We start from the raw sequence: 22,443 nt of genomic DNA, 5'->3' as shown, positions 1-22,443 counted from the left end.
GTTTCTCCAACTTGATATTATTTTTATCTCTCAATATAGGGTTACCAACATGGTGCCCTCCAGATATCCCATCACCCCTTACTATTGAGCATGCTGCCTGGAGCTACTTTTGGAGCCTGAAGCGTATCAAGGGGACAAACTTGGCTACCCTATCTTAGAAGTTCAGTAAGGATAGGTAGAGCTTGAACAGCTGTTTGAGTATAATAGTTGCTTGCCTGCTCTCCACAAAAGAAAGAGGGAGAGAGCAAGTAGGTGTTGCATCCATGATCCTTTTATTCCCTCGGTTCCATTGACTACTAAATTAAAGGAATTAAAGGTGCAGGAATTCAACTCAACTAGCTGGAAGTATCTGGACACTTGATGGCCTCAGGCTATCTGTCAGCTTGTTTTGGTTATTCTTTTTTTGGTATTATTGACTCTCTTGTCCAGTCCTTTAAAAAGTTAATAATTCATAAGTGAGCTCAGACCTCCTTTGTGGCCCTCAATGGAGCTCTAAGAATCATTTGAAAGCTCTGCGTCTTGGTCTCTTAATATAGCTCCCGTCTGCTTTGTGCTGCACTTCGCCAGCTCTGTGAAGAGTTGTTTAAAATGTTAAGCATGTGCTGCAATGATACATATGTCTTCTTTTGTTCTGCGGGAACAGGGTTTTTGTCTAACCTGATATGGCAGCTTTACTCCAGCTTTCATTAAATCTCTCCCATCCTGAGACGAGACGCTTAAATTATAAATGATATTGTGGTGTCTGCTAGCGTTATGAACTCGAATGAATTCAGCTTGGGCCTTTTTCTAATCTTTACCCACCTGAGCTCCTCAACCCAGCAGCAGCAGGCAAATGCACAGGACGCTTCCATATGGCTGCTGTGTGTGGATTGGAGAGCTAAACCAACACTTGGGGTTAGAAAAGAACAAGGAGATATCATCTTGGACTCCCTGCTGAAGCCTGCCAGACAGGAAGAGAAGGCAGAAGGGGGGAAAGCCCCATATGCTCATTGTCATGGTCAATTTCTTCTCCATCAGTAAGGCTTTTTCCAACTTTGAGCTGCTGCCACAAGTTGGCAGAAGGAACTTTGCAAGTTAAACCAACAGCACAGGCTTCTAAAGTAGATTTGACCTTTCTCGGGAACTTCCTCTAAGACACGGCACTGAAACCTAACTAAGCGCTGGAAGTATGGAATAGCCCTCCTACTGATTGGAGGTGTTGCTTACAGTTTCCTGCCCATGTAAAGCCTCCAGATGTCAAATCTTTGCTGCTAGAAGGACAACACCTCTGTAGTATCTCTCCCTCTCATGAAAAGCCTTGCACTAATTCCCAGTGCCTTACAGTTTGGGAACCACTGATATATGCATCAAATATTCCCAAGTGTCTAGGAGAAGATTTGTGGCAATGGTGATTTGTGGCAATCTCAAGGGAGGCAGAATTTGTGGCAGGGTTGAATGGTTTGCTGTCTTTGGCATTCCCAAAGCAAAGGAAAGATTAGACTCTGATTAATAGAATACACACACAGGCTTGACCAGCAAGACTCTGGGAGGAGTACGTACTAATAATAATTCCTCTCCACCCTCCAGCCCAGGTCGTTTTATTCACAAAAGAACTTTTTACACAGTGTACATAAGAACCAATCAGATTTCCTCTGAGCATTTCAAAAAACCCCATGTGGGACAAAGTTAAAATTAAAACTACAAAGAGCTAATTTCCTACTTGAGCATGCATATGCAATTCAGAATAAATAAAAGAGGAAGCGAAGGGGAATGCTTTTAGGAAACTCCGGAGATCATAAATAGGAGTAAACAGGAGAGGCAGGGTGGCAAGGAGATAGGTATCTTTATCACCCTCCTGTGAAACTATTTCCAGGCCCTAAGATTAACAAAACCAAGGAAGGGAACATTAGAGAAACTATCATCTTAATTACTTAGGGTGCCTGATGCAGCAGCCGGCAACTGGTCTGTGTTACATGACTTACAGTATCAGGTGTAGAGAAAGCAAATGCCAGAGGTGGAGAGGCTTGGGAGATTCGATCAGAAACTATTGTCAATGAATGAAACCCAGTCAACGCAATGCTTTCATTGCTGACACAATGGCTTGCTTCATATTTCATAATTCCTCATAGCAATCCCAACTGACACCCACACTCTGTATATTTGCACTCCTACAGCTGTCACCATTTATTGCTAATGGGAGTAAGTTCACACTGGCTCTTTATCTGTTGGACTTTGTCCTCTTGCTAGAGTTTGCCCTTGACCATTGGTGGCATGCTTAAATTGGGAATAGGCGGTTCTCTAGGTCTTGCTGGACTACTGCCCCCCCGATGATTGGCCATATTGACTGGGGCTGGTGGGATTTGGGAGCAGGGCACTGTAGAGGGAAAGAGGAATTAGTGAAAATCACACCCACTCCCTTTCCACCAGTGCAAACTTCCCATTAGAGGAGTTGAGTTCACAGGATCTAGTATAATCAGCAAGAAGAGTAAAACTTTAAACCCTACTAAATGTAGGAAATGATGTTCATATTACACCATTCATTTCTCTTTATTAGTCCCCCTACCAATTTTGGTTTGGACTGTTTCTCTTCTTAACCATTGCCATTAAGTTAACTACTGTTTTTGTGAACCTGTTATGACTTTTACTCAGTACCATAAAAGAAACACTAAAGGATCTAAGAGTAGAATAAAATCAGCTATAAATTGCTTCTCTCACATCTTTCCAATAAGATGTAGATAATGCATGCACCAAAATTAAATATCATCTTCAATTTCTGCATTTTGGAATCTCCAAAAATAATTCTTTGCTAACCTTTACTTAAGACTTATCAAGATGAAATGCTTTATGCTGCTAGCTCAGACCAGTTCTGTGCCTGATTTGATTCAAGTTTTGGATGTAGCATTAAAGCTAACCTATATTTTATAGTTAACTATAAATACAGGTTAGTATCACGTGCATGTGTTGCTTTCACACGGCAAATGGAATCTCTCAAGACCAGCTTGTTGCCCATTTCTTCTCTAACAAAAGGATTTGTTTAACACCTCTTTGCAATTACTGAATCCATTTTTGTTGTTGTTGATCTATAATAGTTATGAGTATTTTTTTGGGGGGGGGTTTAAATCCATTTATTTACAAACTTCTGTATATAATTTAACCACTAGATGGTGATATTTTGCCAACTGAAATCAAATATGCGTAATCTGGCTTTTTATTTAATGATTTTATTTGGGTAAAATAATGCTCATACACCCCTATTTCACATTTTTATCTGAAGAGGATTTCTGGAAGAAAAAAAAGAATTAAAGCAGGCAATTACTTTGAAATATATCCCGCTAGGTGAATTCACAGTGCAATCCTGTGCATGGTGTAAGTCCCATAGTGTTAGTTCACGGAGACTTACTCCCAGGTAGGTGTTTACAGGATTGCGGCCTTGGAGGTTTAAAAATATTTTAAAATCCACATGATTTTTCTTCCCCTTGCTCTGAGTAGCGGTTTGAAATAGTAAATGTTATAACTGATACGCCCAAGTGTGGAATTATTGCTGTAAATATTTCAGCAGTTGTCAAGTCATCGCAGATGGCAAGTGCCTGTTTTTATTTATTTATTTCAGAAATTGCAAACTGCTTCCCAACAAAAATATATATGGCCAAATACAACTTCCTTGCTCTGCTAGTGGAAAGTTAACACAAGGGCTAGATAGCTCAGTGGGTTAGAGCGTGGTGCTGATAACGCCAAGGTTGCAGGTTCGGTCCCTGTTTGTGGCTGCTGCATATTCCTGTATTGCAGGGGCTTGGATCTTGAGGGAGCATTCCAACTCTGATTCTGTGACCCCGTGACTCCCGCTAGTTCAATGGAACGTCCTCTCCCCTCTTGTGCCTTCCCCAAATCCACCCTGGAGGGTAGAGAAAAAACACACAGAACAGCAAGGGGGCCCAAGAGAGGGGAGATCCCTCTGATGGTCAAGGAGAAATCCTTGTGCTGATGGAACAATCTTAGGGCTGTCATATGTCCCAGACAGTACCTGGATTTTAAAGGCGCAATTGACGTACAGGGTGAATTAGCAAAAGGCGTCGCTTCGTCCCACATCTTTGGACAAATCAATCAAAAAATCGTGGGGTGTAAAAAAAACGCAACTCAACAGTTTCGGTGGTTTTCTTAAGAAAAGCTCAACAATTTTGGGGTCTTCCTGTTTTTATTTTTTGGTGGTCTAAACAATTCCCTTAGCGCTCCATTGAAACCTGTCCATTTCATATAATATAATAGACATGGTAATCTTAATACAAAGAAACTTGCTGCAGTTCATTGTAAAGCGATTGCTCATTGCTCAGAACAGAGGTGGAGCATGCCAAACTCAAGATTCGATTCCTCTTGCTTGCAATAGGCTTTTGATCGTTGGTGGCTGCGAAATGGATGGCGAGGGATCCGGCGCGTCCAAAGCAAGTAGCTGTGGTCTGTCGGCGTGGAGAGTTCTTTCGGGATCCCCCTATTACAAGCCGGTTACGAGTTACGAAGATGATATCGGGACCGTGAGTAGTGCTGCTATCATCTCATAGGATCGTTTGAGCATACCTCTATTGGCCCTAAAGCTGCAGGTCTCATTTTTATTCTTTACATTAGCAAAGGTTTCACACGTGTCATCTTCCGTTTTAATATAAAGGCAGACAAGACAATGCTTCTTCCTCGTTCTAACATTTCCAGATGTTGAAAAAGCTGAAATGTATCATCAGCAAGCTCACAGGGTGTTGCTGTTACATCATGGGGGAACTGAATTTCTGAATTCTTCCTCCTCACCTATTTTTATCAGACTTAGGGGAAAGAGCTAGCCTTCAAATCCCACACCCATCAACAGTCTGCACAAGAGACTGGTTTCATTGCTTTTGTATGTTAGGCTACAACCTTGTACACACACATCGGGAAGTAAGCTCCACTGAACACAAAGGGTATTTACTTCTCAGGAGGCATGCACAGAATTGTGTTGCTGGGAGAATTTCTGATTCTGTTGCCCACCTTGCTCCTTCTGTGGCTGGAAAAAACGTCCCTCCCCCACCCCAATTTATGTGGCATAAATGAAGTACACCTTGTGTAGATGGTGGTCAGATGTGAAGCTGTGGTTTTCGCTGCCTTCCTGATCTCAGGTTTATTCTAACCAACAGGTTGGTTAAAATGCTCTAGGCAACAAATACCTAGAACCCCTGTTCTAGCTTATATCATTCAGAATCTTTTTGAATTCTTTGCACCCAGAGCTACTTTTCTAGAAAAAGAGGTGCTGGACCCCTCACCATAAACGCTTCCCTTGCTCTCTTATAATGGCAATGGCACCCACCTGAGAGGTGGTGGAACTGAGTTCTGGCTGAAAAAAGACTTGTTTGCCCCTATTTTAGAGGAATGTTACTATATTATTTGTTGCTTCCATGATTTGCTTTAGCTTCTGACAAAGAAAACACTTGCACACACGTGTGTCTGTGTGTGTGTGATAAACACACACACATATACATACATGAGCTTAATTTGATATGGTTTCTTTTTCTAACAGGCCAAGAGAAGGTCATTGTTCAAGATTAGGTCTCTCAACTTTTACAGTAGACAAGGAAGAGAACAGGTAACAGAGGATGTGTATATATACATATATATATATCTCAATACCTTATGCTTTTGTGAGACATGTGTCAAGTGCAACTTTTGCGTCAGGGGTGGCAGTTCTGCGGCACTCAAGATTTTATTGGGACTCCTAGCTCCCAGCCAGCATGGTCAATGGCCAATATTTATTTGTCAATATGTGGTTTGTCTGTGGTGGTGACCTCTAAAATCTGCACCTCTACCTCTGTTTGTTCCATATCTGAGCACAACCGAATAATTCTGTTTCCAGCAGCCCCCAGTGACAGAAAAGAAAGCTGTTTCCACCGATTGTCACATGCCTGGTTTGGTGGACGTGCTGGATTGAAGCCAACAGAGTCCTACTTAGAGTAGGTCGATTGAAATTAATAACCATGGCAAACTGAACTTCATTTCAGTGGCTCTGCTCTGACTTAAAATTTAATTAAACATTATCCGCTCTCTCCAGATCGCCACACAGTAATTGGGGATTCCTTGGGAAGTTGTAATTACACTACATATATTGGACGTTAATAAATAAATAACAGTAATAACAGAAGATTTTGTTGCCTTTACCATTTTGCCTCCCCGTCCCCCACTTTGCCCCTTGTGGCTGGGTAAGGCTTGTACTCTTGCGAACCTCCTCAGCTTTTTTTAAAAAAGTGTGTATGTGTGAACTCAGGTACAGAAGTTTCTGTTCACATACCCAAAATGGGAAAAAAAAAGGTTGTTGAGGATGGGTTAGTGTTTGCGGGAAATGATTGGAAAACTCAGGTCAGATGTGTATGGCAAGCGGCAGAGTGGTAATTAATATAATGACTGAAAAAAATGGAAATGTGAAGAACGTCATGTGCCAAATATATACATAGGGGAAAAAATGGTCTGAAAGACTCACTTGTGATATAGCATCTCCTTCCGGAAGCATCTATCATAAGGTGTGTGGTGACAATACTTTCCTTTCTCTCCCAACTTGTTTGACTGTGTGGTAATAGCTGCTCATGGTGGCAGCTGCATTCCCTCCTGTGACCATCCAGAGTGAGGTCAATGCAATACAGGAAGCATTGCCCTTGCTCTGAATTGGCTTTGTGCTTCCCTCAGTGATGTCACAGTGTCAAATCTGATTGGATATTAGGCAACATGATGTCATGAGATCCTTCAATGCAGGGGCAGGGAACCTGTGGCCTTCCTAATGCCTTTGGAGTCCAGCTCCCATCAGCTCTACCCAACTTGGCCAACAATCAGGAATGATGGGAGCTGTAGTCCTGCAACACACTTTTTTTATTGGCTGTATTATGTTGTGAGGAAGAAGCCTAGTGGAAAACAAAAAACAGCGCTGAAACAGCAGCCAAATGGGGCAGGGAATAGTGGGTGAATAGCTTCACTGTGTGCTGAAAATGTTTGCCTGAAAACATTTGGCACCGTGCTAAAACACCCTCAGTTTCTTACATTTTAGTCAGTCTAGTATTTTATATTCTAGAAATTAATGGCAGGGGTCCATTACTCTTTGGAATGATTCACTCATCTCTTTTCCATTTCTTACTCATAAATACATTTGACAGCATTTGCAACTCTTTTATATTATTTTAAAAATGTCTTATAGCCTAGTTTTTAAAATTATGTGGATCTTTCCTTCTCAGTATTTCATCTAAGTAGTTTCTAGCAATAAGAAGACATGACTTATCATTAAAAGCCACTGTGAGTTCTGATTGGTTTATATTTTGTCCATTGTTTGCATGACACAGATTTGACGTGTTGCCACAGACTCCCCCTGCCTTAGTCAACAACCTGACATTCCCCTGAGTGCTCTGCTACTTCACGTCTATCCTGTCCTAGCTGATGGGTGATTGAATGGAACTTCTAAGAAACTGTATTTAGGATTCAAGTGCCACTCTATTATCCACTTAACTGCATCACAGTTTATGACCCCCAAATTTGTCATCCTCTAAATGTTTTGGGCTACAACTCCCAGGACCCCAAACCATTGACCATGGTTTCTGGGACCATGGTTTGTGGTCCAAAATATCTGGAGAGCATCAGGTTGGGAAAGGCTGGGCTACATCTTGAAGGTCCTTTACACCTAAGGAGTCTAACACTTTTTGGCTCAAGGACTGCATTCATCCATGGCCAACCCTTTAAGGACTCCCACACTCAAAAATGGTGGGATCTTGGTATGTCAAATCAGGCCCTCAGACTAGGAGTTAGCTACACTTGTTGTACACACTTACCTGGAAGTAAAACCCATTCATAGAACTGCCCTACTAGTTTCAGGAATTGTGGTTCTTACTTGATGCTTCTGTGTATCTGTTGTACAAATTTTAAGGAGCCCTTCATGTTTTATAAGATCCAGGAGGTGTACAAAGGGAAGATACATTGAAAATGGGGGGGATGAGGGCTACGAGCTTAATGCTTCTTTGAAATGCCTTTGCTTTTAATCACTGATCAAAATCTTGCTCAGGATGGTGTTTTCAAGATGAGCCTTTCTCCAGATGGGACTCGCCTAGCAGCTATTCACTTTAGTGGAAAATTGACTATCTGGGGAATCCCTTCTCTAAGACAACAAGGAGAATGGGAGCAGAGCGACCAGGTATGTGATGATTAACAGTTTGTAAATACTGGAATGTATTTGTAGCTATAGATAGCTTAAATGAAACTTGTATGACATTTCTTGTCACCCCCTTTTTTCTGCTTTTTAAATGGTGGTAGTTCTTTTTTTAGCATGTCCAAAATGCTAAAAGACATATATGCCTTTTTATATGCACAACATATTTGTTCATTATCAAGAAATGGTGCTTTTTAGCCATTGGAATGGTTATCCATATGGAAACTGAATCAATTGTAGACAATCCTACACATGCCTACTCTGGAATAAGACCCATTACTCACAGCTAAGTGTGTCTAGGATTCGCTTAAAACTCACTTGATCAATTAACTAAAATTACTTTAATTGGATAACATACCCACTACAGTTGCTATTTTTTATAATCATCTATCTACATTATGCAGCTGCTAGGGTCATTTGAGCTATGTGCTACAATGCGTAAAGATTAATATTGGCAAAAAATATTTGCAGCTGAGCTGAATTTACAGCCCGGTATATCTTACAACATGGTAACATCATTAATCTTAAGACGATTGTATTCAAATCTGTTTGTTGTATACCTGGAAAGACAAAAGAGAGATGCACACAGGAATGTAGACCAAGGTTCGAATCAGTATTATTTAATCACTTCTTCCCCAGAAACACTTCTTGGAGTACCAGAACATATGTTTCATTCCTTGTTTTGCTTCACGTTACTTCAGGGTTTATTGTCCCCGCCCCCCGCAACAATGCTCAGTTGTGTCCCATATACTCTATATAACATTTTAAAATTGAAATAATATAACCTGACATCTAGAGATGTTGTTTTAATATTAACATGTGCACACACACTGTTTGGAGGAAGTGTTATCTGCCTTTGTGGTCAGCTCAGCAGTACTTCACTCTCTGTGTTTGTATCTGTATGTGGGGTTAGGTGTTCTTTTTTTTCAAATCTCCTTGCACATGGGTAGGCAAACTAAGGTCCAGGGGCCGGAGCCTTCTCAAGGCCTGTGGATGGTCCTGGAATCAGCATATTTTTACATGTGTAGAATGTGTCCTTTTATTTAAAATGCATCTCTGGGTTATTTGTGGGGCATAGGAATTCATTTATTCCCCCCCAAATAATAGTCCACCCACCCAGGTCTAAGGGACAGTGGACCGGCCCCCTGCTGAAAAAGTTTGCTGACCCCTGTGCTTGCGTATATATCTTGTCATAGCAAGATAGACATTTGCAGTCATTAAAGCTTTGGAATTGGTTCCCAATAATACAGTGGTACCTCGGGTTACATATGCTTCAGGTTACAGACTCCGCTAACCCAGAAATGGTACCTTGGGTTAAGAACTTTGCTTCAGGATGAGAACAGAAATCGTGCTCCGGTGGCACAGTGGTAGCAGGAGGCCCCATTAGCTAAAGTTTTGTTTATAGTGTACATATGGATATGTAGAAAACTTAATTGGAGATTTTCTTTTTCTTTTAGCCGGGCTATGATGAAATCAAACCGGAATGGCGACTCTCTCTTGAGAAACGGAAGAAAATCAAAGGTTGGAGCCATAGTGTAGTTTTGTGTGTGTGTGTGTGTGTGTGTGTGTGTGTGACAGAGAGAGAGAGAGAGAGAGAGAGAAAGAGAGAGACCAAGACCTGAGTGAGCAGGAGGATGTTAATCCATCATTGTGTGTTTAAGATATCATAAGGGCCAACGTTAAAATGCTGCCATCCAAAATGCTAGAAGATTACATGTCCCTTCTGAGGAAGCAGTATTTGAGAATGTGTGAGTGATGGCACATCCTCTTTCCATTTTTTTCCATTTCCATGAGCCATGTGTAAAATGTGAAGATATTCTTCACCCAGGTTGGAATCTGTGAGGAGCTGTCCAGGTGCCAGGCAGCCTGGAATAGGATTTATGTACAGTGGTACCTCGGGTTACAGACACTTCAGGTTACAGACACTTCAGTTTACAGACTCCGCTAACCCAGAAATAGTACCTCGGGTTAAGAACTTTGCTTCAGGATGAGAACAGAAATCGTGCTCTGGTGGCGCGGCGGCAGCGGGAGGCCCCATTAGCTAAAGTGGTGCTTCAGGTTAAAAACAGTTTCAGGTTAAGAATGGACCTCCAGAACGAATTAAGTTCTTAACCCGAGGTACCACTGTACTGCTTGTGTTCCAGACCCAACACCTTTCTTTCAAAAGGATCAACAGCTTTCACCATTCTTGCTAGGTTCTGTCCCAGCTGCATTTCCCCCCCTTGCCCCCAACAGGGATCCCCAGAGGACAGCTCCAACAAGACAGTTTTACCCCCACACCACCACTCTATACACATTCTGTCACTATCTTGATGACTTCTCATTATGTGAAATTGTGTTTTGTGTATTTCTAAGATGAACTTTACTGTTACTTTTCGGCCACGTTGGAAGGTTTTATATCTTGAAAAGTGGAGTGTAAATAATCTCAGAAATAGTGCAGTTTTGCATGTGTCGTTGTTGTCTATTTACGATGCCAGTTTAATTCACAATGTTTTGTTTACAGAGGGTGCCTTCAAGAGTGTACAAGTTGCTACCTTTTTGTGGACGATCCCATTTCACTTCCAAACTGATATTAAGTGTCTCTCCCATTCTTCATTTGCCTATGCAGGGTGGCTCATAGCAATTTAAATTTAGCATCCTTTAAATTAAGAACTCCTGTGTAATCATAAATACTGCAAAATAAATTAAAGGCAGAAAACAAAATAAAATATAACCTTGAAATGAAAAAGCAGATCCTTAGCAGGGGAGAAATCTGCTGCAATAAAAATGTATTTTACCAGCCAGCAAAATATGGATAGGCTATGTACATTCATCCTAGGGCAAAGTATCTGATAATGCAGCTACTTGAAAGGCCCTGACACTTGTAACTAACAACCAGGCCTTAGGTGAGACACAATAATAATAATAATAATAATAATAATAATAATAATAATAACAACAATAAAAATAAAATAAAACACACAATCAATTTTATTATTTGTACCCCGCCCATCTGACTGGGTTGCCTCAGCCACTCTGGGCAGCTTCCAACGTCTATAAAAATATCATAAAACATTAAACTTTAAAAGGCTTCCTTCTACAGGGCTGCTTTCAGATGTCTTCTAAAGGTTATATAGTTACGCATCTCCTTGACAACTGAGGGGAGAACGTTCCACAGGGTGGGGACCACTACCGAGAAGGCCCCTGCCTGGTTCCCTGTAACCTCACATCTCGCAGTGAGGGAACCACGAGAAGACCCAGTGTCTGGGCTGCATGATGGGATGGAGACTCTCCTTCAGGTCTATCTGTGTATCTGAATGCCAACACCAAAAGTAAAATAAAAATAAAATAGATTGGTTCATGGGAAAAACACCATCTACCCTAAGATATTATGTCAGAGCTAGTATTTAGGACCCAGAAGAAGGTGATTCTTCACACTGGCAAATATTTTTCAAGCAGCGTAATTCTACAACATAACTACATAATAAGCAGCATAACAAAGTAGAAATCTCTTTGACTCAGCCCCTTTATGGATATTTCATTCCCTTTGGGAGAAGCCATATAGATTCTCCCTCCTCCCTTCCTCCCTTGGTTGTGACACCTTTCCCAGATGGTTTCTGCTTGATATAGCTTCATCGAGATTCCATGAATAATGTTCTGAGCATTTGCCAGAGAGATTGTTGCGCAGTTGGCCTGAGGAGCCATAAGTCCATATCTATCTGTTAATTTTTAAAGTTTCACCCTGCTTTGTGTGAGCGGATCTGCCTAACACACTTAGCTGCATTATTTTTAAAATATTACATGAAGAAGTCTGTCAGAATCCTTAATTATTCAGTTTTGCTTTAGTTAATCCAGAGATAACTTTAATTAAAATACTACCGTAAAAACGTAGCGAAGCGAAGCTCTACGCAATGCTGATACAGTATATTGTCGTTAAATTTAGACTCTCTCAGATGATTTTTTTATTAAATAATTGAAGCTGTTCTAGTTCCTGTTTTAAAGCTTTTTCCCCCTACTTTTCCCCCACCTCCAAGACAAGGAATCTTTTTACCCAATGATAGACATCAACTGGTGGTCAGAGAATGCGGTCATCCTGGCTCGCTGTTCGGGTGCTTTGACAGTGTCATCAGTGAAGACCTTGAAAAATCTGTTGGGCAAATCCTGTGAATGGTTTGAAAGTTCCCCTCAGGTCACTTCTGCTCATGATGGTGGATTTCTAAGTTTGGAGGTAGGGAACACTGGCAGAAATGTCATATTTCTATGTGTGGAATGTCATCTCCTTCATGTGTAAGTCTCCTATACACTCGTGTGTGTGTGTGTGTGTGTAAAGCATTTTACATGGACTTCAGTTATTAAAATAGAAGAGTGAGATGCATTTGACAATGTCCCTATTCAAATTATTTCTTTATTATTTCATTGCTTTTATGAAATGTTTTGTTCTGTAATATTATCTCAAAGCAATTTCACAGTGGCAACATTGAGAATGAAAACAATTCCATGTGTACAAACAATTTAAACAATTTCATATGTAAAACCAATTTCAAATCCAATATAAATACAGACGGGGGTAGTTCTGACTGGGATGTCACAGTGAACCATGGCTTTTCCCAAGGTGAAGTAGCTGCAGAGAGCCTCCAGCCTTCTCTGGTGTGGCTGCAAGAAGTTGACCTGGACGCTTTATTTTTTAAAAAATAACTTTTATTTTGACAAAGTAATAATCATAAATAAATAAGAATAAAAATGTGCACCCCCACCACCGAGACCATTCCATTGTAACTATCCAACCTCCCAATACTTCAACACCTCTTGAGATGGTTTGACTCCTTTCTGTTTTAATAGTACAAATTCTACAAACACTCTCCATATCTCCTCAAAATCATTTCTCTTCCGTATTCCCTGTTTTACCTTAATGGCACATGTCAACTCATTATTAATAGCTCTATCCCACACCTCTTTATACCATTCTGCCATTTTATATTCTGCTTGCCCCTTCCACTTCCTAGCTTTCATAATTCGTGCAGCTGTCAATAAATTTGTGAGCAAGTCCTTCATAGCCTGTGAACCTTCCACCCCATCGTAAATTGATAATTATGCTACCTCTGGACTTTTGGTCAGCTTTAACCCAGTGATTTCTGTTATCTCCTTAAACACCCTTTGCCAAAAAATTCGTACATATTTATACCTCCACTACATGTGAACATAATGCCCTGTTTTCTGGCATCCCTTCCAACATAACACCGAATATTCCTGGCTTGGACACGTTATGTTGAAACCTGGCAAACTCTTGTAAATCTTACCTATGCTCTGTCTGAAACAAGCCAGCTGCATAATCTGTGAACCACGTTAAAATAATCCTATCTCTGCTACATATGTGCTTCCACACACAGCCATTTTACTTCATGAGGGAGCAAGCAAGCTACATCTGAACCAGGTGGGTACTCAACCAAGTTTCACGCAGTAACTCATTGGAATTAATGAACATGGATAAATTAAGTCTGTTAATTCCAGTGGCTCCACTCCGAGTGAAACTTAGTTGAATACCTGCCCAGGAACTATAGCTAATGGCTTTGGACAAGCCATGCTTTGAAGTTGGCTTAACACCCTGGCTTATTCTGAGGATGTAAATCATAATTTCACAATTAAGACTCAACAGGAAACTGTAGTTAGTCTGGTGTTTTCCAGATCACGAAAAGGGACAAACAAAGCGTCTGTGATGGGAACTACAAGGATCATTTGTTAACTTGTTAAACTGACAAATGATCACTTTAACTTGACTGTGGTTAGCTTGTTCTTAACAAGCCATATATAAGATTTACTGCATTCTGTTGGGTTTTGATGAAATGGCAAACTGCCCTTAATAAAAAACAGACAAAGGACATTCCAATCTCCTCACATCCATGCTGGGGAGTTGGGGAGTGTGTGATATCAAGGCTAACTGTGACTTATCCCTGTCAGGATAAACCATGGTTTATTGTGACATTCCAAATTAGCTGGGTGACTTTCATTTACTGGCAAAAAATAAATTAATTTAATCTATAGTAAAGGGACACACAACTATGGAAAATTTAATTATGATTACATATTGTGGGTTCTTTTTGTTGAACTCAAAACTTCTGATGGTATGAGTAACAAGCACTAAGTTAACCATAGTTAATAAATCTCATCTACTGTATCAACTTTTAGGAGCTCTTCCCGCCCTCCCCCCCCCCCAGCCAATGAGACTAAATTAATTTGTTTAATTTAGCTCTCCCCCCCCCCCCCCATCTTTGGACTTGTAGTAGAGTTCTATCCTAACACCCCTATATTTATATACTTCTGGAACATCAAAAAGGAAGCATATGTCATAGGAAATTTATGAAACGCCATAGAACATAGAATCTTCAAATCAGGAGAACACTGGGAATGTGAAGTAGCACAGTTTAAGGAGCAAATCCTACATAATTTTTAATCCTCCTTTTTAGCACCAGCTGAGCATTGGAGGGTTAAATCAAGAGTCAGTAGTGTCACATCTTTCACTCAGCGATTTAGTGGATATTTTAAAAATGCCTTCAATTAGCAAGCGTTTCTTCTTCTGAATAGTTGCCATTATTGAGCGAGACTTTTGTTCCCTTTCTATTAAACATGTCTGTGCATATGACGTTTGTATGCATCTGATGTGTCTCCTTTTGTTAATCCTTTACCTTGTCATCTTGTAATTTCCTCAGGGCTGTCTGCCTTTCAAATACTGAGGTGTTGTTTTTTTTTGAAAATTATTTCCCCTCTAGTTCTTTTATTCCTGTTTCTTATGTTTCTTTTGTGTATCAGCAGTGCCACTATTTCTCTTAAAACTAAAGATCTTGGTGCCATCCTTTTCACGATGATCTAAAACTCGTTTTCAAGTTGTCAGATAATGCTAAATTCCCTTTTTTCCTGCCCATGCTCCATTCCCTTATTAAATAATGTCTTAATTACAGTGGTACCTCGGGTTACATACACTTCAGGTTACATATGCTTCAGGTTACAGACTCCGCTAACCCAAAAATAGTGCTTCAGGTTAAGAACTTTGCTTCAGGATGAGAACAGAAATCATGCTCCGGTGGCACAGCAGCAGCAGGAGGCCCTATTAGCTAAAGTGGTGCTTCAGCTTAAGAACAGTTTCAGGTTAAGAACGGACCTCCAGAATGAATTAAGTACTTAACCTGAGGTACCACTGTATTGTTGTGGGGTTTTTTTGGGGGGGTTGCAATTTTGTACTCTCTTACCTGGCAGTAGGTACCATTAAGCTCACTGAGGCTTACTTTTGAATTGACATATAGGAATGTTCTCTTAGCCATCCCCTTTCTGCCTAAGACACTTGCTCCTATTTTGTCTTCTGCTGCCCACCTGCTATCTCTAGCTTTTCCTTATTATTCATGTGATTTCATTCTAGTATTCTCATTCGTCCTTGCTTCTCTTCCCTATCTTTCGGGGTTTTTTTCTTCATGAACTCTTTAAAGGTAAAGGTAAAGGTACCCCTGCCCGTACGGGCCAGTCTTGACAGACTCTGGGGTTGTGCGCCCATCTCACTTAAGAGGCCAGGGGCCAGCGCTGTCCGGAGACACTTCCGGGTCACGTGGCCAGCGTGACATCGCTGCTCTGGCGAGCCAGAGCTGCACACGGAAACGCCGTTTACCTTCCCGCTAGTAAGCGGTCCCTATTTATCTACTTGCACCCAGGGGTGCTTTCGAACTGCTAGGTTGGCAGGCGCTGGGACCGAGCAACGGGAGCGCACCCCGCCGCGGGGATTCGAACCGCGACCTTTCGATCGGCAAGCCCTAGGCGCTGAGGCTTTTACCCACAGCGCCACCCGTGTCCCATGAACTCTTTAGCAGCCTATTTAAATGTTCTCATTCTCTCTCTCCCTTTCCCTCAAACGCTTGAAGGTTCATTTGTCCGAGGTAGTCTATGCTCAGTTGTTTTTAGTGTTATCCTATTTTTGTGTATTTTTAGTCCTCCCTCCCCCATTAGAATGTAAAACTGCTGGGCAACGTCTGGCTACCTGCATTGCTGAAGCTATAATCATACATGGCACTGTGTAGTTCTGAAGCAAGGTTTGAGGCAAAAGTGCAAGCTTCACGTGCCTCTTTCATTGTTGTTCATTCAGATATACTGCTGCAACTAAATTACATGTAATGATAGATCTTTCCGCTTCATAATCTTGTTTTAAAGCTTGTATTCAGTTTCAGATATTTCAGTATCATATGCTTCCTATGTGACCTTGTGATTAGATGATATAGTGATATATATATATATTTATAACAAGAAAGGGAACTTCTTTCCTTTCAGAATGTCTAAAGCCTAACCCAAAACGTGAATTCTACGGCAGTTTACATAAAAAATATAAATACACTATTAAAGCAGCCAGTAAAAAACAACAACAATACCATAGCCTAAGAAATAATAAACTAGAAAACACAGCTACTATTCAGCCAACTAATACAATACAGATTTCTCTTTTTTTCTTCCAAAAAAAAAAAAAAAGAAAAAAAAAGGTCTGGGCAAATGAAAACCTGGTGCCAAAAATAAGGCAATGACAGTGCTTTTCTTACTTTCAGTACCAAAGGCATAGGGCATTCCAAGGAGACCCTACTAATTCTTACAAAATGTATTTATTAAGCATGTCCTAGTCCTTATGAATGTACTTAGCACTGGGGTTGTGCTAATGGCCCTTCTAATAACTTTGCTCTGTATGTAGCCACTGCTGGATGCTTGAGAAGGAAATTCATTTTCTGGAGCTGGTTTCCTTTTGGTCCCAGAAGCTTTGAGAATTGTGGTGGTGGCTTATTGCCTCTCTGTGTGCTGAAGCCTGACAGACTTAAGTGTGATGCATTGCGCTGTTTAGTAAGAATTGCTTTCCTCGTAGTGCGAGGTGAAGCTGGCTCCAAAGAGATCGCGCTTGGATAGCAGGCCCGGTGATGAAGACGAAGGAGAAGATGACTCCGATTCGGACGACGAAACTTCTGCCAAGGCCCGGTATTTTGGCTACCTTAAGCAAGGCTTGTACTTTGTGACCGAAATGGAGCGCTTTGCTCCTCCGCGGAAACGTCCGCGCACATTCATAAAGAATTACCGCCTCGTAAACCTGAGGTCTACGACTCCTGAGGAACTGTACCAAAGAAAGGTGAGAGTGAGACATTCTGCCCTCCCTTTTCTCACGTGATCATTAATTTTCTCACAACAGGGCACTTGGGTCTTAGGTCAGCTGGACATGTTTCAGTAGCATTGGTTTAAACCAGGGTTTCCCAAACTTGGGTCTCCAGGTGTTTTTGGACTACAACTCCCATCATCCCTAGCTAGCAAGGGTCAGGGATGATAGGAATTGTAGTCTGAAAACAGCTGGAGACCCAACATTGGGTAACATTGGTTCAAACAGAACTATCTTCCGAGTTATCTTGATGTGTCTTAGTTTGTCATTGCACTCGTATTTCGAAGAGTACTGGGGTTGTTTGTCTGCTTATTGCATTTTATACAGTATTCCACCTTTCCTCCAAGGAACGTAAGGTGGTGCACATCAATCTCCTGTTTTTCATTTAATCCCCACAGCATCCATGCGAGGCAGGTTAGGCTGAGAGTCAGTGACTGACCCAAGGACAGCCAACAAGCTTCATGACTCAGTGGGGATTTGAACCTTGGTGGCGCTGTGGGTTAAACCACAGAGCCTAGGACTTGCCGATCAGAAGGTCGGCGGTTCGAATCCCCTCAACGGGGTGAGCTCCCGTTGCTCAGTCCTGCCAACCTAGCTGTTCAAAAGCATGTCAAAGTGCAAGTAGATAAATAGGTACCGCTCCAGCGGGAAGGTAAACGGCCTTTCTGTGCACCAGAAGTGGCTTAGTCATGCTGGCCACATGACCCGGAAGCTGTACGCCGGCTCCCTCGGCCAATAAAGCGAGATGAGCGCCGCAACCCCAGTCAGTCACGACTGGAGCTAACGGTCAGCGGTCCCTTTACCTTTACCTTTAATAACATACAGTGAAAAGCTGGAGGTATTTTCTAGTCATGATGCTGAAGCAGCATAGTTCCTTGGGCATTTTTTCCTTCCCAATCAATAAATGTGCAGGTGTTACTCGTTTGTTGCAAATGCTTTTTCCTCAAGATGCAATTTCTGCTATGGGGATCTCACATTTCTTCCCCTGAGCATTTGAAGCATATTATATTGTTCCTGGATGAAATGAAACCCTTCCTGTTAAGATTGTGCAGCCTTTGATTTGAGACTGCTGTGTAAAATGAAGGGTCACGGGCACCTGCTATATGTGGATTGTGATGAAACCCATTGTCTAGTGAATCAGACACTGCACAATTGTTTTTGACTGGCAAAAGGGTATTCTGGGTTGGGAAATGATCTTCCTGATTCTCTGAATAATGCTAAACCTGTTGTACATGCTGCTTTTCTTATAGAAAGTTGTAATGGAGCCCGCAGCGATTGCTTTGATTTCATTATGCTTTGTTTGTAGATTGATAATGAAGAATACGGAGAAGCTTTGTCGCTGGCTCAAACATACGACCTTGATTCTGACCTTGTTTATCAGAGGCAGTGGAGGAAATCGGCTGTTAGCATTGCTTCTATTCAGGATTATCTGGTATGTTCTCTTAGGGGAAGGTAGTTTTTATGTTAGCCTTTCTGAAGATCATGCCCTGCACTGCAGATGTTTTGGACTACAATGCTCATTGGGTGGGATTCACCTAACATGCCTTTGTCAGCGGAAACCTCCACTTGTGCAACAGGACTTCACCCTCCCCCAGCCGTGTGCCCCAACCCGCAACAGCAAAATTGACTCTGAAGGGTTGTGCGATTCCCCCGGGACAGTGGAGGGGATGGAGAGTGAGGGACAATTGTTCCGTCTGACAAGCGTCCGTGCTTGTGCAGGTGTAATGTTCATAATAACTCGACTATGAATTCCACCAAATGACTTCAGGGCTCATGTGTGTTCCAGCCCAAAGCATCTGTAGGCCGCCATGCTTTTACAAAGCACGTGAAATTTCCAGTGTTCTCTTATTGGGTCTAAAACTGGATTTGAAAAAAAACCCCAACCAATTCTTTACTATGCAAAATAAACAGGGTTAAGCATTTTTATTTTTATTTTGTAATTTGCAACATTAGTCATACTCAGAAAAGACCTATTGAATGCCTATTGATGCCCATTGGGTAGTCTCCTGATCTGCCTTCACTGGATTCAGAGGCCCTTCTTCATGTGCCTCCTCTACAAGAAGTCTGAAGGGTGGAAACACGAGAATGGGCCTATTCTGCAGTGGCTCCCCATTTGTGAAATGTTCTCCCCAGGGAGGTTCGCCTGGCACCTTCATTAGACACCGTTAGGCGCCTGGTGAAAACGTTCCTATTCAACCAGGCCTTGGGCTGACTGACATCCAATGTCCTTTTAAATGTGTTGTGGGAAGGGGGATTATTTGTTTTTGTTCTTATTTTTATTATGGCTTTTTGGTGGGTTTTATATTGTACAGTGGTACCTCGGGTTACAGACACTTCAGGTTACAGACTTCGCTAACCCAGAAATAGTACCTTGGGTTAAGAACTTTGCTTCAGGATGAGAACAGAAATCGTGCTCTGGGGTCGCGGTAGCAGCAGGAGGCCCCATTACTAAAGTTATTAACCTCAGGTTAAGAACAGTTTCAGGTTAAGAACGGACCTCCGGAACGAATTAAGTACTTAACCCGAGGTACCACTGTAGTTTTATGTTGTTAGCTGCCGTGGAATCTACAGATGAAATTCAGTATACAAATTTAAGAAATAATAATAATAATAATAATAATAATAATAATAATATAATATCATCCTTTATAAATGTTGACTGATGTGTTCTCTGTAGTCCAGTTGATTTGATCTCCAAATCAAAATTAGGGGTGAGTGGGAGGTAAAAAAAGTTAATTGTTAGTGTAACACAGCTTTTCCCAAACGTGGGTCTCCAGCTGTTTTTGGACTATAACTCCCATCATCCCTAGCAACAAGACCAGTGGTCAGGGATGATGGGAATTGTAGTCTGAAAACAGCTGGAGACCCAAGTTTGGGAAACACTGGTGAGACATCTGCAGGAAGGGCTAAATGGTAGAGCAAATACTTTGAATGTAGAAAATCCCAGGTTTGAACCCTGGTGTGTAGGGTTAGGTAAGACCCCTCTCTGAAAACCCAGAGAGCTGTTGTCAGTCATTGAAGATTATATTCAGCTAGACAGACTGAAGAGTTTGTATCTGTTAAGCACAGAAAGCTGCCTTATTCAGTGTGCTCTCATGATCGTATACACCCTTGCTATCAGTCTACGCTAATGAATCATTTGTGTCTCCCCCCCCCCTCGGGTTGTTTTTTTTGGTGGCGTAAGAGCAAAATCAATAAGCGTTCTTGGGTCCTTCATGAGTGCTTGGAAAGAGTTCCTGAGAATGTGGATGCTGCTAAAGAGTTGTTGCAATACGGCTTAAAAGGAACAGACCTGGAGGCGCTCATAGCCATCGGGAAAGGAGAAGATGGCGGCAGGTTTGTGGAAGCAGATGGTCAGCTCTGCTCACTTGGGTCGCTAACCAGATTCAGCAAAGAGCGTAACAATGGTTGCTTATTGTTTATTAAATTATTGTTTTATTAAACGATAAACTGTGATGGATAATAATAATAATAATAATAATAATAATAATAATAATATTCATATCCCGCCCTCCCCAGCCGAAGCCGGGCTCAGGGCGGCTAACAACAATAAAACAGTACAACAGTACAACACAACAGAACACTTTAAAATCATTCATTATAAAATCAATTAAACGAAACTTCCCCTTTTTTTGCATGCCAGAATCTCCTGTGAAAACAAGGTTGGCATGTATGTCTGTCTGTCTGTTTCTTTACAAACCTGTAAACTTCCAAATTAGTAAATGGATAGGTTGGGGGAAAAGTTGGATGAATGCAAAACAATTCCACCCCCCCTCCCAGAAGTACCATTCTAAGTGTGAAAAATTCCATAGGGACACTCTCTTTGGAATCTAAGTAAATGCCACAGGGACTTCATGGAGCTTTTAAACTAAATCTGGCTGCTCTTGATCCATGTGCCACGGGTCAAGTCTTAATGATGAGAGAAGGTCATACTAGTTATTTTACGGTGCATACACGAGCCTCTCCCAGCATCTCTAAATCTTCTTAGATCTGATAAAATTGGGAACAGAATCGCTAGGGGTGCAGGCCTGACTGTCATAGCTAAGTTCGCATTCACAAACGCCACAAATTCTTTTTTCCTTTCATACTTTTTTGGGGGGATGTTTCATATTTGTAGATGTTTCCTTTTGCTTGCTTGTTTTGAAGGGATGAAAAGACTTGTACATTTTGACTTGTGAGAGCTGTCCTTTTTTTAGTTGGGTGCTATTTCAGGATTTATTTATTTTTTAATATATAAAAAAAATCAATTGTAATCTAGAAGATAGAAAGCTCTTTAAAAAACCCCAAACTTTTCTTGATCAAATAACCAGTTCCCCATTCATTGATTTTCGTTCTCCTCCTAGGTTTATCTTGCCAGGTGATGTGGACATTGATGAACTGCTTTTTGAAGAGTTTTTAACTCCAGAGGAAGAAGCAGAGAGTAGGAAGGAGCGAGAAGCCATGAAGCATCAAGAACTTCTTCAATCAGTAAACTTCTCCAAGTAAATGTCAGGCTGGGTGTCCTTTTGCTATATTGCTAGGTTTATATATGCAAAAATCCCCCCAAAAAGAGGATATTTTAAAACACATTTCACTTCTAATTGGATCAACTATAATTTTTTAATTGGCAGTGTATTTTGAAAATAGCTCAGCTTTCTGAATTTCCCATTCACATTTAAAATTTGGAGAAGGATTCCACTATGCAGCTCTAACTTCATGCAGGCAAGGGGCCTGATCCAGCCCTTATTGCAGCTGGTTGCTCTGGATTCAGATGAGTGTCTGTATTCACATCCATTGGCAAGTCATGGCAGTGCAGACAGACGATACTGACATATGAATACACAACTCTGTGTGCATTCCTGCTTATGCCTTTGAGGGCATCTCTGAACCAATTGAATCTGAATGCATTGTATGTACATTCATTCATCATAAAATTTATCCATCGCTTGATGGTGAAAAACCTCAAAGCAATTTACAGAGAGTTGAAACAGTAAGATCAGGAAAAATGTGCAATGCATCAAAGGATACGAAAAGTTAAAATTCACAGACTTGGCCAAACAATTATGTTTTTACCAGGCAACAAAAAGAGTACAGTGGAAGTACCTGCAGGGAGTTTCAAATTGTAGGTGCTTCCACAGTAAATGATCAAGTT

General features: G+C 41.3%; 1 protein-coding gene across 3 annotated transcripts in view; it reads left to right on the top strand.

Moving 5' to 3' along the window:
* The window catches only part of NBAS (NBAS subunit of NRZ tethering complex), a 176,408-nt gene that overhangs the window by 21,424 nt on the left and 132,541 nt on the right, over positions 1–22,443 (top strand). For all 3 annotated transcript variants that reach the window (XR_014561897.1, XM_083729673.1, XM_083729672.1), the window contains exons 10-18: positions 4,361–4,505; positions 5,513–5,578; positions 8,027–8,155; positions 9,628–9,691; positions 12,184–12,377; positions 17,031–17,288; positions 18,619–18,744; positions 20,497–20,648; positions 21,656–21,793. Coding sequence is in view for 2 of the 3 variants with exons in the window: in XM_083729673.1 (XP_083585799.1) it covers positions 4,361–4,505; positions 5,513–5,578; positions 8,027–8,155; positions 9,628–9,691; positions 12,184–12,377; positions 17,031–17,288; positions 18,619–18,744; positions 20,497–20,648; positions 21,656–21,793 (1,272 nt within the window). In the remaining variant the exon portion in view is untranslated. The remainder of the gene's footprint in view (positions 1–4,360; positions 4,506–5,512; positions 5,579–8,026; positions 8,156–9,627; positions 9,692–12,183; positions 12,378–17,030; positions 17,289–18,618; positions 18,745–20,496; positions 20,649–21,655; positions 21,794–22,443) is intronic.

This window comes from Podarcis gaigeae (genome assembly GCF_964106915.1).
Source record: "Podarcis gaigeae genome assembly, chromosome: 3".
Lineage (NCBI taxonomy): Eukaryota > Metazoa > Chordata > Lepidosauria > Squamata > Lacertidae > Podarcis > Podarcis gaigeae.
Note: the sequence above shows the minus strand (reverse complement) of the source record. Positions and strands in the feature narration are given on the sequence as shown.